Raw genomic sequence first — 18,355 nt, forward strand, 5'->3', positions numbered from 1 at the left:
TGGCCAGGCCACTATACAATTCCACGTGGAGACCCTGGTGATTTCGTCTTCATGTCTTTCCCTATATGACCATTTTTTCATGCTTTTATTCAGTCTTTTCAAAATGCCCTCCAGAAGGCTGCCCCAAGTGTATCACCATCAGTGGAACACTTTTTTTTAGATAGATTATTCCCCCCTTCTTTCCACTTGTTCAGTTTTATGAAAAGTCTCTGGTTGGTACCAAAAGCTGGAATGTTATGTTCCTGCTCAAAGGGTTAGAGGGGCTTTAGAAATTAGCACATGCTCCAACAGAACGTAAATAAAATAATAGATCTGAAGAATTTAGATGGAGAACCTGAAGGAAATGAGCCAGTTCCTTTTAGTTAGGAACGCAGTGTCAGATTTCTGTAGGAGACTGTTTATGAAGCAATTTGAGAATAACTGTCAGTCTAAAGTTTTTAGTGATTAGTACAAAAATGCCTAATTCTCTCAACAATTTGTCTGTTTTTGACTGTTTATTTTTAATAAAAATATATCAAGAGATTGTCATGTAATAGATGCAAGCATACCATGGTGAAAAAAATAATATAGAAAAAGCCTGACCAGGCAGTGGCTCAGTGGATAGAGCATCAGACTGGGGCACAGAGGACCCAAGTTCAAGAACTCAAGGTCACTGGCTTGAGCATAGGCTCACCAACTCGAGTGAGAGGTTGCTGGCTCTAGTGTGGGATCATAGACAAGACCCCATGGTCACTGGCTTGAGCCCGCGGTCACTGGCTTGAGCCCAGGTTGCTGGCTTGAACCCAAGGTCACTGGCTAAAGCAAGGGGTCACTTGCTCTGCTGGAGCCCCCCAGTCAAGGCACATATGAGAAAGCAATCAATGAACAACTAAGGCACTGCAATGAAGAATTGATGTTTCTTATCTCCCTTCCTGTCTGTCTGTCCCTCTCATTGACTCTCTCTTTGTCACACAAAAGAAACCCAAAAAACAAAACAAAACAAAACAACAAAAATATATGTATATGGATATATATAATGAAGATTAGGATTTTGAGAATGGAGACAATGAATTAATAAATAGGCATATAAATGTGTACATACAAATTGTGATCAATGCTAAGAGGGAAAATAAGGTCCTGAGAGTGAGAAAAATGGGGGGGGGAGAGCTTGCTTTAGGTAGGGCAGCTAGGGACAGGCTGCTGGCACGGTCACATTAACTGAGATACGAAACATGTGAACAGAAGCCAGTGAGGCAAAGAGCAGAAATGTAAAACTCCAGGTTGAGGGAACTGCATGCATGAAGAATGAACTTGTGCCTGGCAAATATTTCTTAACAGAACACAGAGACTATTAAAAAATCAATAAATTTACTTTATCAAAATTGAAAACTTGATCTTCAAAAGATACTGCTACAAAAATGAAAAAGATTAGCCCTGGACGGCTGGTTCAGTAGATAGAGCGTTGACTCAGCGTGGAGATGTTGTTAGTTCGATCTCTGGTCAGGGCACAGAGAAGGAACCATCTGTTTCTTTCCCCTCCCTCTACCCCTTCTCTCTCTCGTCCCCTCCCACAACCAGTGGCTCCATTGGGTTGAGCATCAGCCTCAGGCGCTGAGGACAGCTTGGTTAGTTCAAGCATCAGCCTCAGACAGGGGTTGCCAGGTGGATCCTGGTCAGGGCAGTGCGGGAACCTGTCTCTTTATCTCCCCTCCTCTCACTTAACAAACTATAGAAATGATCCCTGAATGTATAGTCTTTCCTCTCACTGGAAGAAAAGAGAAAGAAAAGGAGGGAGGGAGGGAATGGGGGGAGGAGAAAGGGGGGAGAGAGGGGGAGGGATGGAGGTTCTTCTGTGTGCCCTGACCGGAAATCGAACCCAGGACTTCCACACATTAGGCTGATGCTCTACCACTGAGCAAACCGGCCAGTGCCTGTAGAAATTAAATACATGAAAGAATATTAACAATATTATAAATGTTGATAAATAAAGATAAAGAGAATAAGGTTGGTGAATTCTAGGAACATAACATTTTCTAAATTCTTGTTAAAAATGCCAAATTCTTAGGCCCATTCTGGACCTACTGAATCAGAAACACTGAGGTAAGCCTTGGCCAGGTAACTCGGTTGGTTAGAGCGCCATCTCGATACACCAAGGTTGCAGGTTCGGTCCCTGGTCAGGGCGCATACAAGAATCAACCCATAAATGCATAAATAAATAAGTAGGATAACAATTCCATGTCTCTCTCTCTCTCTCTCCCCGTCCCATCCTCTCCCTCTCTCTCTCCCTTTCTCTCTCTCCCTCCTTCCTTTCTCTCTCTCTCTCTTAAAAAAAAATAACACTGGTGTGGAATTCAGAAATCTTGTTAACAAGCCCTCCAAATGATTATGCTGTGGACTATTATTAGAGAACTACTGTGTTGGGAAAGGTGAGAGACACGGCACCCCTAGGCAGGGACAATGGTGGTGGTGAATGTGGGCACAGACCATGAGCATGTTAGACTGGCAGAAACTTTTGCAAATTCAAAACACCTGTTAAGTCCAAAACTTAATGTGTCTCAAATAACTCCCAAATTTGAATATCAGTGTCCTTGTGGTCGATGTGTTCATGGTTTATGAATTATTACTTATCCTTAAATAAGGAAACAGATTTCATTAGCTTCTATTTTGCTTGAAGTTTTGTCACATATAGTTAAATTTTCTCAAGGAGAAAATATTGGCATTTCTTCTGTTTCCTTAGCAGCCTAAACACATGGCCTGGTTAAGTGATTTATTTATACTCCTTAGAGACCTTTTTATTTTAATTGTGCGTATTTTGCAGCTTGCCTCTGTAAAATGCTCATGAATTACCTTTATTTGTTTTAAATTGTGTCACTAGAAAGCTATGAAAAATTTGGTATGTTTTGGGGTTCTTTTTTGGTTTGGTATTTGGTATTGTTTTGGTATTTGGTTTGTTTGCTTTTTTCCCTCTAAAGGAGAAATAATTAGCAGTCAGAGTTAGGGTTATAAAACAAGGATCCAAGGAAATTAAAGTAACAAAGATGTGTACAACTTGTTCTTATAAGTTAAAGCCTTTCCTTGGTGACCAGTGTTGTCCTGCTTCTCATTTCCAATTTATATTTGTGAAGGCAAGATGAACAGCATGAATAAAAATAAAGAAGCTGGACACGATTAGTGTGGAAAGAGTATAATTCAGCTTTTACTTTAAGAATGTTGGGTTATAAGCTTCATAGTGAAGCCATGTACTAGAAGATGAAGAATTGGGACGGATGCAAATAGAAAATGTTTTGTAAAAAAGAATTTACGCTTTTGTGTTTGGGTGTGCATTCTTTTCCAATAATACAAAAAGAAGCTAGGGATCATTTTTCATTTAAAAAAAGGAAAAGAGCATTCCGCCCTGGCTGGATAGCTCAGTTGGTTGGAGCGTCATCCTGGAATGCAGAAGTTGCAAGTTCGATTCCCTGGTCCGGGCACCTATAGGAGCAGCTTGATGTTCCTGCCTCTCAAAAAAAATTAGTAAATAAATAAAAGAAATTAATAAAAGAAAGAAAGAAAAGGAAGAACGAGTATTTTTTATGGAAAAAACCCCAGCAGTTAATTCCTGTTCTTTTAAAGCCACAAATTTGGAACTGTAGTGTCTCTGAGAGGAAACCATAGTTAAAATATACTTACTGACAATTGCTTGGCAAAAAAAGCACCGAATTTTTTGTAACTTCAAAGATCACATTGTTTTCCTAAATTTTTCTTATTTAACCCCCCCCCCAAGTCATCCTGATTATGCTACATCTAGGTCATTAGTTCTGAATCTGTTTCATTATTTATGTCCTTATTCTGTTTGCTCGTCAAAAGTGATCATGCTGGCCCTGGCCGGTTGGCTCAGTGGTAGAGCGTCGGCCTGGCATGCAGAAGTCCTGGGTTCGATTGCCGGCCAGGGCACACAGGAGACGCGCCCATCTGCTTCTCCACCCCTCCCCCTCTCCTTCCTCTCTGTCTCTCTCTTCCCCTCCCGCAGCCAAGGCTCCATTGGAGCAAAGTTGGCCCGGGCACTGGGGATGGCTCCATGGCCTCTGCCCCAAGTGCTAGAGTGGCTCTGGTCGCAACAGAGCGACGCCCCGGAGGGGCAGAGCATCGCCCCCTGGTGGGCAGAGCGTCGCCCCCTGGTGGGCATGCCGGGTGGATCCCGGTCGGGCGCATGCGGGAGTCTGTCTGACTGTCTCTCCCCGTTTCCGGCTTCAGAAAAATACAGGGAAAAAAAAAAGTGATCATGCCCAAATATGGAAATGTACAAGATTTGCCCTGAAATCTGAATGCAGGGAAGCAGTGGAAAGAAACAGCGTAACATCTTACCTTGAGGCTACCACAATAAAAACTGATGCTGGAGTGGAATGCACTCACATCTCTATTAAAAAAAAAAAAGTACATGTTTCAGTGGCATAATTTATTGTCGAGATTGTCTCCACCAGAGGCAAAAAGTGATACTAAAGACAGAGGAATGTACTTATTCAATCTGTAAACTACATCCTCTGTCTTAGCTCCACATCATAATCCCTCAGTATGCGGCAGAAATCAAGGACTAAATCTTACGGAAAGGATGGCATATCTCAGTTTTGTTAAACATCTATGGAATTGGCCCTGTCCAGTGACTCAGTGGATAGAGCATTGGCCCAGCATATTTACGTCTGGGTTCGATTACTGGTCAGGCACACAGAAGAAGCGACCATCTGCTTCTCCCCCTTCCCTCTCCCTTTCTCTCCCTCTTACCCTCCTGCACCCAGTGGCTCCATTGGTTCAAGTGTTGCCTCAGGCGCTAATGATAGCTCTGTTAGAGCTCATCAGCCTCAACCGCTAAAAATAGCTCAGTACTCAAGCATCAGCCCCAGATGAGGGTGCCAGGTGGATCCAGGTTGGGGTGCATGCAGGAGTCTGCCTCACTATCTTTCCTCCTCTCACCTAAAAAAAAAAAATCTATGAGATAGCCCCAATAATGTTGGTAATGAAATAAACCTCTTGCAAGAAAAAACAAATGTACCTGAGCTCTGGAGCCTAAGGGTAAAGGAGGTTGGGGCCATGAAGCCAGTTAGTCTAGGTAGTGGATGCCTTGGCACGTCAGCCAGTTCCCCTCACTGTGCTGGTAAACTCACACTCCAGCAACTCTGTGCTGGCTGCTTAAGACTCAGTCACATTCTTTTCCAGGAAACCTCCCTCAGCCAAAAGAAAGTCACCTTGCCTGGGAAGTTACACTATACCTTCTCTAAGACCACCAGGGGGCAGCTAGTAGCCTGTTGAGGTAGAAAAGGAAAACCCTCGTGTATCAAGATAGGGCCCACTGTGGTGTCATTTGTGCTTCCGAACTCCCTACAGGCCCAGGCTGGTGCCGGTCTCCTCCGAGACCATAGCCTCACTTCGCTTTCTTCCCCTGCCCTCCTGCTTCTCTCACTCCCCCTCTCCGCACAGCACTCAGACTCTGCTTCTCCAAAAGCCAGCCCAGCACAGTAGGTATCAGAAAAAAGCTGACCCGGCCTGACCTGTGGTGGCGCAGTGGATAAAGCGTCGATCTGGAAATGCTGAGGTCGCCGGTTCGAAACCCTGGGCTTGCCTGGTCAAGGCACATATGGGAGTTGATGCTTACAGCTCCTCTCCCCTTCTCTCTCTCTGTCTCTCCTCTCTCTCTCTCTCTGTCTCTCCCTCTCCTCTCTAAAATGAATAAAAAAAAAAAAAAAAAATCCGTCCATTCCACACTTGAAGCTTTAAAAAAAAAAAAAAAAAGCTGACCCTACATCCGGGGCACTATGCCAGGCAGGAAACAAGCAGAATAAAGAACCAAAAACTACAGCCAACAGGGGAAGTCTCCAAGCCTGATGCACTTCATGAAAAGCTTACCTGTCTTGTCTTGTGTTTCTTTGCTGTTGGTCCAATCACATTTGAGCAGCTTATCCCTCCACCCCCACCGGGTATTTTAGAAGCTCCAGTAGGGCTTCTGATCCGCTGGGCAAAGCAGAATGTGGTCTCTGACCATTTGCTGCCCGGGTGGCGGAGACTCACTCTCATAGGATGATGTACCTGTCCTGAAAGGCAAAAGCTATAAAACACAGCTGCACCCCCAAATCCCGGGTCCCTGGACTCTATGAGGCCTTCCCTGAGCCACTGGAAGGAGCCCAGCACCAGTATGGAAACCTGTGTTTGTGGACATGGCTTCCACGCTCTCCCCCTCCACTTCTCCCCAGAGCAGCATGAAGAATCCTGGGGTTTTCCCTGTCACCTCCTCTTCTTAGGCTATTTTTCGGTGGCTTTGGATTCCAAACCTTTGTTCAGTCAAGGTTCAGTAGAGGAAGATGCAGTTAGTCACCACTTCCTTTTTTAAGAAGCATTCGTGATGTAGATTTCTCTGCCCGGGGCATGCAGCCCTAGAATGACATTTCATCATCAGACCATCAGACCCTAGGAATTTTGAATTCCTAGTAAGTGAGATAGGACCGGTATGAGTTAGGAGGTGGAGAGTTCAGGGAGAATGCTTAATATTGCTAAAAAGAGCAGTTTTTCAGACCTTCAGTAGCACCATTAATATATATATAAATAAGGCCCTGGCCGGTTGGCTCAGCAGTAGAGTGTCGGCCCAGCATGTGGATGTCCTGGGTTTGATTCCTGGCCAGGGCACACAGGAGAAGCACCCATCTCTCCTCTCTCTTCCCCTCCCGCAGCCACGGCTCCATTGGAGCAAAGTTGGCCCAGGCACTGAGGATGGCTCCATGGCCTCCACCTCAGGTTCTAGAATGGCTCTGGTTGCAGGGGACTAACACCCCAGAGGGGCCGAGCATCGCCTCCTAGTGGACATGCCGGGTGGATCCCAGTCAGGCACATGCAGGAGTCTCTCTCTCTGCCTCCCCACTTCTCACTTCAGAAAAATACAAAAAATAAAAACAGAACATATAAATAAAACATTATGTATGTGTGTGATATGTATGTCATACAATTTATAAAAATACCCAAGGTTGCTGGCTTGGGCAAGGGGTCACTGACTCAGCTGGAGCCCCCCACCCTGTTTAAGGCACATATGAGAAACCAATTAATGAACAACTAAGGAGCCACACCTATGAATTGATGCTTCTCATCTCTCCCTTACTGTCTGTCTGTACCTATGTCTGTCTGTCTCTCTCTCTCTCTAAAAATAATAAATAAGTATAAATAAACTCAAAACTGGCAGAGCTAAGTCACACCCCAGTGTCCCCTCTCCTTCCAGCTCGCTTGGACAGGGACTTCTGCTAGGGCTTTCCTGCATTGTCTTGGACCTCCACTGTGGAGCCAGCCCTCTTCTTTTCTCCACATCTCCTAGCCTTAATCTTGCTTCACTGTCTTACGAATCCAGTTTAGACTCCACGGTCAGTTTTTCAGTCATGTTCCAGCTAAAATTTAAACTCCCTTCTCCCTAAGTGTTTGTGCCACAACCCCCGGACAAAACCACTGCACCAACTGTCATTTCCACGCCAGCCTAGGACCCCGTTGGAGAAGGAAAATCGGGCAGATTGGTTCTGCGAACATATGTGAGCCCTCAGCCTCAGATGGGCCCTGCACTGTCTGGCAACCTCCCTAGTTTCTTAGGCCAGCTCCGTCTCACAGTCTCTACCACAACTAATTCAAATGTTCCCACTTACCCTTAATTTCTGTTTACATTCAATGAATATTGTTTGCACAGCAATTCTATGCCAAGTCTTTAGTTTCTGCGGGGGCTGAAAAGATATTACTTTTCCTCCCACCTTCTAAGTTCTTCTGGCAGGCTAACTATCAAATTAACAGAGACAAATTAACAAGAGAAAATCAAACTTTAATACATGCGCTTGGGGAACTCACAAAAGCATGAACATTCCAAAGACAGTGAGACAACACTGGGCATATAAGACATTTTGGACAGAAGAGAAAGGGGAGGTGGAGTGACTGGGGTTTTAGATTTCAGTCATGAAAATGGGTGATTTACAGGTAGTTGAAGAAGAGGGGGACACACCTGGCAGGACCATCCTTGCTAGGAAACTCAGAAACAATGGGACACCAGGTCTGTAGCTAAGGGCCCTTGCCTGAAGTTCTCTTGTTTCCCATAATTACCGTATTTCCCCATCTATAAGACACACCGTTTTTGAATAATTTGGAGTCTAAAAACTAGGTGTGTCTTATACAGTGATTGTAGATTTTTTTACTTGCATTTCCCACTTGAGGAGTTGTATGAATTTTATGATGAGTAAGACTAGAGTTCAATAACTTTAATACTTTTGTTTTTCAAATTTAGGGCCCAAATTTACAGTGAGTCTTATACATGGGAGCATCTGATACATGGGGAAATATGGTAATTTAAGTGTGGCTAAGGGGAACAGCCTAAACTCTCCCTGCTGAAGTGGGTTTCCCTGTCTGAATGTCTTGGGCAGAAGAGGGGGGTGGGTCAAAAGTCCCTTCTGAGCCTTTTGTTTCTTAATAAACAGCTTGGATCAATATCCCAAAAAGCAGCTTCAGGGAGGCAGAATTTTGATCCCTTTACTTCGTACTTTACAGAGGAATTGGAAACCCTCCCAGGAGAAGTTAATCAACTGACTCTTTCCAATCCTCCAAATTGACCTTCTTCTGTGCCTTATGGGATTGTCCCTTGACTGTCTAGTCAAAATTGCTCCCTTACAAATAACTGTTCCCTTGTTAAGAGACCACTCCTGTCTTTTGTTGCAAAGTGAAAGATGACTAAAATTCTCCATCGACATTTGAACAAATCTTTAACTACCTAAGTATAAGCAACGATCTGACAGGCAATTTAGTTTCATAAAAGGAAGAAAAACTTGACATCCGACTAATGTATCATTCTAAATCAGTACTTTTACGTCTATAATCAGACAACATTTAATGAAGTGAAAATTCTGCCTGCATGAAACTAGTCATAATAAAATTAGACTTGGTTTGCTCTTTCATGGGGAACATATTCCAGATGTTTAAGTGATTCAAAGAAAAGCCACAGGATAATGGCTTCCTTCAATGTTTTCTCAATGCTTTCAAACTAGAATGAAGTCTAATGAAATTCTGGTAGGATTTAAATAGCACATCACGTGGTTCAGAGTTAACTGTACTTTTTGACATTTTACGTTTAGGGGTCAGTAATTTGAAGATAATTTCGAACGTTCAATATTAAAAGCTCTAATATTTGAAATTCAGCCAACCCCCATGTTACACCCACTGAAATGACAAGGTACCTGTATTCACTCTACATAGTACCGTATTACCCCATATATAAGGCACACCTTAATTCTGGGGCCCGAAATTTGAAAAAAAAAAATGTATAACATAAAGTTATTGAACTCAAGTTTTATTCATCATAAAATTCATACAACTCTTCATCCATGTGAAAAAGCCAGAAATGCAAGTAAAAAAAAAATCTACAACCATTTTATAAGAAGCACCCAATTTTAGACCCCAAATTTTTCGAAACAAGGTGCGTTTTATACATGGGGATATACGGTACATCCTGCAGTTCATTGTTGAGGGAGCTGTTCTTCCTGGTATGTACACTTGTAGGCTTCCACAGCCTACAACAGGATGCCATCCTTCAGTGCTATGGAGCTGCTACCTCACCCTAACCAAACGCCAATATGATGACTTGGACACTCACCTGCCTCCTTTTTCTCCTCTTCTTTTTCTCCTCCTACCATCAGTTATACCCTTTCTTTCCTCTTCATGTGCTTGGTTCCCTGACAGTGATTTCTTGCTGGTTAACCTTCTTCAGCTGGCTCAGGCATATCACAATATCTGCGCAAACTGAAGCTTCACATCAATATCTCTTTATCTGCTAACCTCCCCCAAAGCTCCATTTATCTTAACAAACTAGATAGCCTGACCAGGTGGTGCCACAGTGGATAGAGGGTTGACCTGGGACACCAAGAACCCAGATTATAAACCTCGAGGTCGCTGGCTTGAGCACGGGCTCTTCAGTTTGTGTGCGGGGTTACCAGCTTGAGTGTGGGATCGCTGGCTTGAGTCCAAAGGCTTGATCGCTGGCTTGAACCCCAAGGTCGTTGGATGGCTTGATCTGAAGGTTGCTGGCTTGAGCAGGGGATCACTGGCTCTACTGGTCAAGGCACAGATGAAAAACAATCAATGAACAACTAAGGAGCTGCAACAAAGAATTAATGTTTCTCATCTCTCTCCCTTCCTATCTGTCTGTCTATATCTCTGTCTCTATCTCTTACTCTCTCATTAAAATAAAATTAAACTATACATATGGCTTTTTTTACTTCTTAATTGATGATAATACAAGTAGCAGTAGCAATGGTAGTAAAATAATGGTAACGAAAGCTTATAATAGATGAATTATTCTAATTCAGTTAAGACCTAGAGTTCAACCATTAATTGAAAAAGTCAGTTAAATCAGGGAATCATAAAAAAATATGTCTTAAACATTTTATATCATCTTAAAATAGTCATCAATATTTTAATATTATGTGGGGGTTTTTTAATGTAAATTCACTGATTAGAGTTCTCTATAAATCACAGTGATAATGGAAACTTTTTGATTTCCAATTTCTTTAATATAGACAGAGTCTATAAGGAAACAGAATTATTCTGAATACAGAATCCTTCTAAAGTTTAGATTATTTTTCCAATCATTTATGGTCTTGTCCACATCTAATTCAATAATACTTCTTTTTCTTTTTTAAGGAACTTTCCTGCTTTTCATAGAAATAATAACTCATTTTTTTAGACCTCTGTTTATTTGGTTAGGGAAATCTTTAATTAAATCATGTCATTGCAATACTAACTGGCAGAAATGGGATTGAGAACACAACTGACAGTTGTCACACACATGGCGAACAACTCAACTAATGAGAGCTAAAGACCATGCATACTAACAGACGCCTCTGACATTTTATTTAGAGATTGTTAGAGGCCCCAGACAGCGTGTTCTGCAGAGGAATGAAGATTCTGGCTGATCTGGGGAGTCTTAAGTGGAGATCAGTTAAAAGAACTTTTATTATTATTGCTAGATACTATATGAGTGCAACACAGAAACCAAAAGATTCCATGGCAGTGGAGAGAGAGAGAGAGACAGAGAGAGAAAGGAGGAAGAAGGAGTAGGAGATGGAGGGAAGAAAAGGAGAGGGGAAGGGAGAGTGAGTGTTGTGATTAATTATGAGTGCTGGTGAACACACAATACAATATATATACAGCTGATGTATGACAGGATTGTATACCTGAAAGCTATATAAATGTATCAATCAATGTCATCACAATAAATTCAATAACAAAAAAATCATAATTATGAATCCTGGAATTTGTTTTTTAATCCCCTTAAGCTTCCAAACCATTGATGCAGGGCTAAAATCTGTGTTCAGGACTTTGGAGGAGAAAGTGAAAATCAAAATATTCTAATAAGAGACATTTGAACCGGTAGATTATGTCATCCAAAGAGAGCTGAAATCTAGACATACAGTAATTTAACTGAGATGGGTATTCAGCTCAGTGGCTAAGAGCCACACTACTGAAGGCAGGTGATTCACATCGAGGGTGAATGTGCAGCATTGTCTGGTTCTACCGGACTAGAGCTAAATGCACTCTTTGCAGTGATTTCTCCCTTGCAGTTCCCACTCCTATGATATGTATTTGTGGTTACCAGGAACACGTGTTATTATCCAGAATAGAACGGCTCCATGTTGTACTCACTGTCCTTGTACAGGCTTCCCCCATTTTCATTTAAGAAATCTGTTTTCCAGCTTATCTGTTATGCACAACACAGTGATTATGCATCGTATACCTATAAGGAAATGAAATAATCACATTTACTACCAATTCCTATAAAAACTTTTAGTTTCAAACTGATTCCTGTGACATGCCACTGACATGAAGTTGAATAAAGATGAATACATCAGATAGGATTTTCTGCATGTGAGCATTCAGCCAGAAGGGTGTCTTTATGTTTCTTTGTTTTAATTTTTATGCATATATAATCCACATACCATAAAATTCACTCTTTTAGAATGTACTATTCAGCAGTGTTCAGCGTATTCACAAGGCTGTGCCATCATCGCCACTAATTCCAGAATGTTTTTTTTTTCTTATTTTGAAGTTAAATTTAATGGGCTGACACTGATCAATAAGCGTACGTAAGTTTCAGGTGAACATCTGTATAGCATTTGAACTGTTGATTGCGTTGTGTGCCCATCATCCAAAGTCAAATTGTTTTCCATCATTGTATATTTGTCCTTCTTTACTCCCCCCTCCACCCCGCTCTCCCTGGTCACCACTTCACTTTTATCTATGTCCGTGCATCTCAGTTTATATCCCGCCTATGTGTGGTACATATTTATCCCTCTTTACTTTCCTGCTCCTCAACCCCTCCCCCTGGTTAATTCCAGAATATTTTCTTCCCTCCCAAAAGAAACCCCAAGATTCTTTAGTATTTTTAATGACCACTTAAAAAAAAAACTAAGTTCAACAGAGTGATTTTTCACAGTGTCTTGTGTTTCCTATGAACTATATAAATGTCTTATGCTCCGTACAACACCACATTGTAGTGGTGAGATATTCAGGTTGATTTGAGAAGATAGTGACATTCTTATTTAGATTGTGCATACTGTGCCTTCCATTTGGAGTAGGAGGCAATAGGAGGGTTATACATGAGTTCAGTGTAAACAGATTTTTTATCAGCATAGTGAACCAGAGCAATAACACTTGCCCAGATCAAGCAAGTCAAAACAACACTATCGCCAAGTAAATGATGCTGTCCTTGTGCACAGACATTACATTACACAAATTGTTCTCCTAAAGAAGGGAATCTGTCCCCTAGAAGTTGCTCATTGGAACATTTGGACATCATCCATCATGTTAAAGATCCATAAATGTCATCTCAATAGGGTAAATATGATGCATGGTAATATCCTCCCCATATCTGCATAAAGTTCTTCTGCTCAACAGATTGTCATGATGTATTGCATCATAGAATCCCAATGTGGTGCTTTAGAGACGGCGGAAAAACCCCATGGGAGACTCTGTAAGTCATCGCTACTAGGACTAAAGTACCAGGAGACCAGGAAGTCATTCTTAGAACTTGACAAAATACCCTAATCTCTAAATGGATCTATTTATTATGTAGTTGGTACAAAATATGAATGTAAAATTTTATGACTGAGTATATATTTTTATTGTTAAAAAAAAGATCCATCTCTGGTTGCAAAATGAGTAGAATTTAGAATCTACTAGAATTTAGAATTTAGAATTTAGCACTGTGTTTTTCCTGATCCTTTGCCAATCCAGAATTTCTTTGGAGAATAACGTATAACTATAATGTAATAGTTAAGAATAAGCACTCTAAAGACAAACAGACCTGAGTATGTGTCCCAGGTTCCTCAATTTTGACCCATGGGATCTTGGATCTTGGGCAAGGTTTGATTTCTCTTGTGTAAAATGAGAATTCTCCAACTATTAACCTCATAGGGTTATTGTGTAGGAATAAAATCAAATTATGGCCTGACCAGGCGGTGGCGCAGTGGATGGAGTGTTGGACTGGGATGCGGGGGACTCAGGTTGAAGACCCCGAGGTCCCAGCTTGAGTGCGCGCTCATCTGGTTTGAGCAAAGCTCACCAGCTTGGACCCAAGGTCGCTGGCTTGAGCAAAGGGTTACTCGGTCTGCTGAAGGCCCACGGTCAAGGCACATATGAGAAAGCAATCAATGAACAACTGAGGTTTCGCAATGAAAAACTGATGATTGGCCCTGGCCGGTTGGCTCAGTGGTAGAGCATCGGCCTGCCGTGCGGAAGTCCCAGGTTTGATTCCCGGCCAGGGCACACAGGAGAGGCACCCATCTGCTTCTCCACCCCTCCCTCTCTCCTTCCTCTCTGTCTCTTTCTTCCCCTCCCGCAGCCAAGGCTCCATTGGAGCAAAGGATGGCCCAGGCGCTGGGGATGGCTCTGTGACCTCTGCCTCAGGCGCTAGAGTGACTCTGGTTGCAACAGAGCAATGCCCCAGATGGGCAGAGCATCGCCCCCTCATGGGCGTGCCAAGTGGATCCCGGTCAGGCGCATGCAGGATTCTGTCTGACTGCCTCCCTGTTTCCAGCTTCAGAAAAATACAAAAAAAATAATAATTAAAAAAAGAAAAAGAAAAACTGATAATTGATGCTTCTTATCTCTCTTCGTTCCTGTCTGTCTGTCCTTATCTATCCCTCTCTCTGACTCTCTCTCTGTCTCTGAAAAAAAGAATCAAATTATGTGTAGGTAGAGCTCATCACAGGATTAGGCACCTAAGAAGTACTCAATAAATCATGTTATTCACCCATTATCAAATGTTCCCTCTGGTACTACCATGATGATAGAGCTAATGTCACTGATACTGTCCCCCAAAACAGAATAAGATATCTTACAATGCCCATGTGTCTGCTTCTTGGCTTGAACTATTCTCATCTTCCGATTTGCCCTTGATTATCTCACACAGGTCCTTCGAGGAGAAGTTGCGCCTCTTAAAGAGAATGTGGGCCACGTCAATGACCTCGCTCGTCAACTCACCACTTTAGGCACTCAGCTGTCACCATACAACCTCAACATTCTGGAAGACCTGAACACCAGATGGAAGCTTCTGCAGGTAGGCACGTGTATCAACACTGCAGTTCCTTGTGACAATAAGAGAATATACAGATAGAGCTTGTCTGTGAAGAACAATAGAAGTTACTTCTTCACATGATGTTCACAATAATATATTGTGAGTGTAGAATATTTTGTGTTATTTGATAAGTTCCTGTATAAATGTTTTCAAGCCTATTAAAATTAACTTTTATGAGTGCCTTAATGTGAGGCTTTACTATATTTGCAATATACTTGAAAGATAATACTGAATCATCATTTTAAAAAATATTAAAGTACTGGCATACAATGACTTTGTACTATTTGCTTGGATTCTTAAAATATCTTTCTCTTTGGAATCCTAATTTTAACAAAAGTCAAAGGTAAGACATTCCAAAATCTTTTAAAGAACATTGTACCACAAACCTGCACAGGGAAGTTTTTCATAGGTTTCTATATTAAATGTGGGAAATGTAAGTGTGATCAAGGTTATTTAAACTCTCTGTGCCTCAATCTTTCATCTGAAGAAAATGGAGATATTAAACGTTTCTAAAATTTTGGTTCATTATTAGGGCAAGTAAGTCAAAACACATGGAAAGTGCTTGGAACAGTCCTAGTCTCATGGTAACCCTGTACAAATTCCATCTCTTGGTGCTATTGCAGACCTAATTATTGCTATTATAGCATACGGATTTTGGAATGAGACTTACCAAGTGACCTTGAGAGTCATTTGACCTTTCTGATAGTTTTCTCATCTCTAACATGCTTGCTGCAATATTAAGTGAACTAATTCATGTGGAGTTGTTAGTATGGGACCAGGCTCTAGTGGTGGGATTCAAGGAATTTAACAATCGGTTCTCTGCCCTAATGACCATGTTAAGTACTATAAAAAAACAGTGTACCAAAGGTAGTTTATTATTTTATGCATTTAATACTTAAACAAGAACAATAAAAGAGGTGCACAAAACTAGATTATGTTATAAGAGTTTTAAAATATTAATGAAAAATATTAAATAATATTTGACAAAAAACAATAAAACTGTTATTTAAAACATTTCTATATTGCTTCTTGGTTGGCGTCCTCATTTGCCATTTTTTTCATATATGGGCAGAATGAACATTCCTACGGGCACTTAGAATACGCTGTTGCGCAGATGAACATTAAAAAAGAGTAAGGAATGTAAATTTGTGATTTCCACATTGGGCAGTTGCCCAGGCACCCACCTTAGAGACAACCCTGATTACAAGGGCCATTTTAACAATCGGTTCACCAAACTCAACAAAAAATTAGCTATTGGTTCTGCCAAACTGGTGTGAACCAGCTGAACGCCACCACAACCTGGTTCATAGTAAGAACTCAGAAAACATGATGTTGGACAGGCTCTGTCAACATGTTCCGTATGTGAAGGACACTGCATTATACCTCAAAACCCTAAAACGGGTTTACCCACAGAATTGGAGAATTATTTTCTCTCCTTTTTCCAATTTTATAGGATGCGGAGTGTATGCTACTGAGGAAAAAGAGGCACCTGGTTTTTAAAGTATTTTCTTTCAATGTTTTAATAAGAAACAAAAAGATAAACCAGATTATTTTCCCAAATGACAGTCTATTTAGGGGTGTGATTGAAAATCCTGTTGAAGAATCGCTAGATCTTAAATAAAAACAAGTTCCAAATTCAAGACCTTTTGAGATTTCATATCATTCAATTCTTGTCGTGATCAATAACCTTAAAATAGCTGCATGATAGAATGTTATACGTGGCATTGACTAAAGCAGGGCGGTATAGTTAAGCAATGCATCCCCATGTCTACTTGCTCCATCATGGTGAAGTACTATTCAGATCTTATTAGCTTCATCCTTAGTATGGTTTTCATTTTAAGCATAAGTAAGGAAAGTAATAGATGTCCAAGAGAAAGCAATGGCCACAGTTATTCCATTGAAGCACTCTCGAGCTATATCTTAACATTACTTTTGGAGAGCTGAACACCACATTTGCTTTCAGAATGTACTGCAAGATCTGTAGCCGTAGCATCTCAATTTACAGATGAGGTCAAAAGATTATGACTGATAGGAAAAGTTTTTTAAAAAATCAGTGCTAAGGGATCCATTATAGCCTGTGCTATTTGTTTAGATGTAAAGTAGGAGGAAATACTAACAGCTCAATCTTCACCTATTCTTGAAAATAAATAAGGGCTTGGATATAAATAGAAGGAAGTTCAGGAAAGGAGACGGTGAGAGTCAGTAAAAATAGCTTTGGAGTGAATATGAAAAGGCCTAACTTCAAACCAAAGCTCAGCTACTATTTGACCATGTTATCTTGGAAAAGTCATTTAACCTCTCTCAGCTTCAGTCTCCTCATTTATAAAGTGAGACAGTTCACTTTGCCTAAGGTCACGTCTAGTTCAATCCTATGACTCTGTATCTGGATAACGGGTGGGGGGGGTGTGACCATATGACAAAATTTAAATTAGCGTCAGAGGAGCTGCTCCCTCTATTCATAATACAAATGGGGCTTCCTGGAATTATGTTCCTCCTTCTATAATTCTTTTTAAACCTCTCATCCCCAAACCCACATACACACCGTATTTTCATGCTAAACAGTTCAGTTAATTTGTGGTATGTGCTCTTATTGTGGCAAATTTCACTTGTTACTATTTTTGAACATGACCTTAAGGATATCCTTTTAAAATGTTATTAGCAGAAAGCTGATAAATCCAAGGTTTTGGTTTGCATATAACTGAGTCATGTTGATTCCGTTCTTTTTTTTTTCTTTTTACCATAATTCTGACCACTCTGCTGTCTTATAAACTTGAGTCTCTGTTCAGAAAGTGAACAAAGCAAGAAATGACGTTCACGCCAACTTCATCCCCATTGCTGGACGAACAACTCACATTAAGAACATTTTACATTTTGAAGAATGTGCATACATGAGATTAAAGCATCGCCCAGCTTCTGTGGAAGGAGTTTTAGCCCACTGGCATGTTGGTGGCTAAAATCCTAAGAATTTAGCCACACTGCTACGTCAGTTACTAAAATCATGATAATACTCTGGGTTCTTTTCAGATCCTCTAAATCTTTTGCCTTTATTCACATCACGATAAAAACAAGTACAAATTCATCTTTTCTTTTTTGTGTGCTAAAACAAAGAAAATCAAGAACTAGAGAGCTGGAGTAGTGGAAAGCTAGATATGAACCTAAGAAAAAGAGTCTTAAATTTGGGCAAAAGAGTGGAGTAAAAGAAATAGTGTTACATGTAGGCTATGTCTACTATCAGAATACCTTGGGGTGGCCCTGGCCAGTTGGCTCAGTTGTAAAGTTTCAGCCCAGCATATAGCTACCCCAGGTTCAATTCCCAGTCAGGGCACACAGGAGAAGCAACCATCTGCTTCTTCGCCCCTCCCCTCCCCATTGTGCTCTCTCTCTCTCTCTCTCTCTCTCTCTCTCTCTCTCTCTCTTCTCCTCCTGCAGCCATGGCTCCATTGGAGCAAGTTGGCCCCAGGTGCTGAGGATGGCTCCATAGCCTTCACCAGAGCTCGGTTGCGAAGCAAGAGAGCAATGCCCCATGTGGTCAGAGCATTGCCCCCTAGTGGGCTTGCCAGGTGGATCCTGGTTGGGATGCATGCGGGAGTCTGTCTCTGCCTCCCCTCCTCTCACTGAATAAAAAAAAAAAAGAAAGAAAGAATACCCTTAGTTGAGTTACATAATCCGTTGATTTTTATTTTAAAAGAGCCATGCTGGGTCTTTTTTAAGCGGTATGTGATACCAGTCAAAATGATAGAAACGGATAAACCATGTAGATATGAA

The 18,355-nt window shown here is 41.3% G+C and overlaps 1 protein-coding gene across 5 annotated transcripts in view; it reads left to right on the forward strand.

Moving 5' to 3' along the window:
• Positions 1-18,355, forward strand: part of DMD (dystrophin) — a 2,360,554-nt gene that overhangs the window by 1,966,353 nt on the left and 375,846 nt on the right. For all 5 annotated transcript variants that reach the window (XM_066250305.1, XM_066250306.1, XM_066250308.1 and 2 more), the window contains one exon: positions 14,426-14,572. In XM_066250305.1, the coding sequence (XP_066106402.1) occupies positions 14,426-14,572 (147 nt within the window). The remainder of the gene's footprint in view (positions 1-14,425; positions 14,573-18,355) is intronic.

The sequence above is a fragment of the Saccopteryx bilineata genome, chromosome X, assembly GCF_036850765.1.
Source record: "Saccopteryx bilineata isolate mSacBil1 chromosome X, mSacBil1_pri_phased_curated, whole genome shotgun sequence".
Lineage (NCBI taxonomy): Eukaryota > Metazoa > Chordata > Mammalia > Chiroptera > Emballonuridae > Saccopteryx > Saccopteryx bilineata.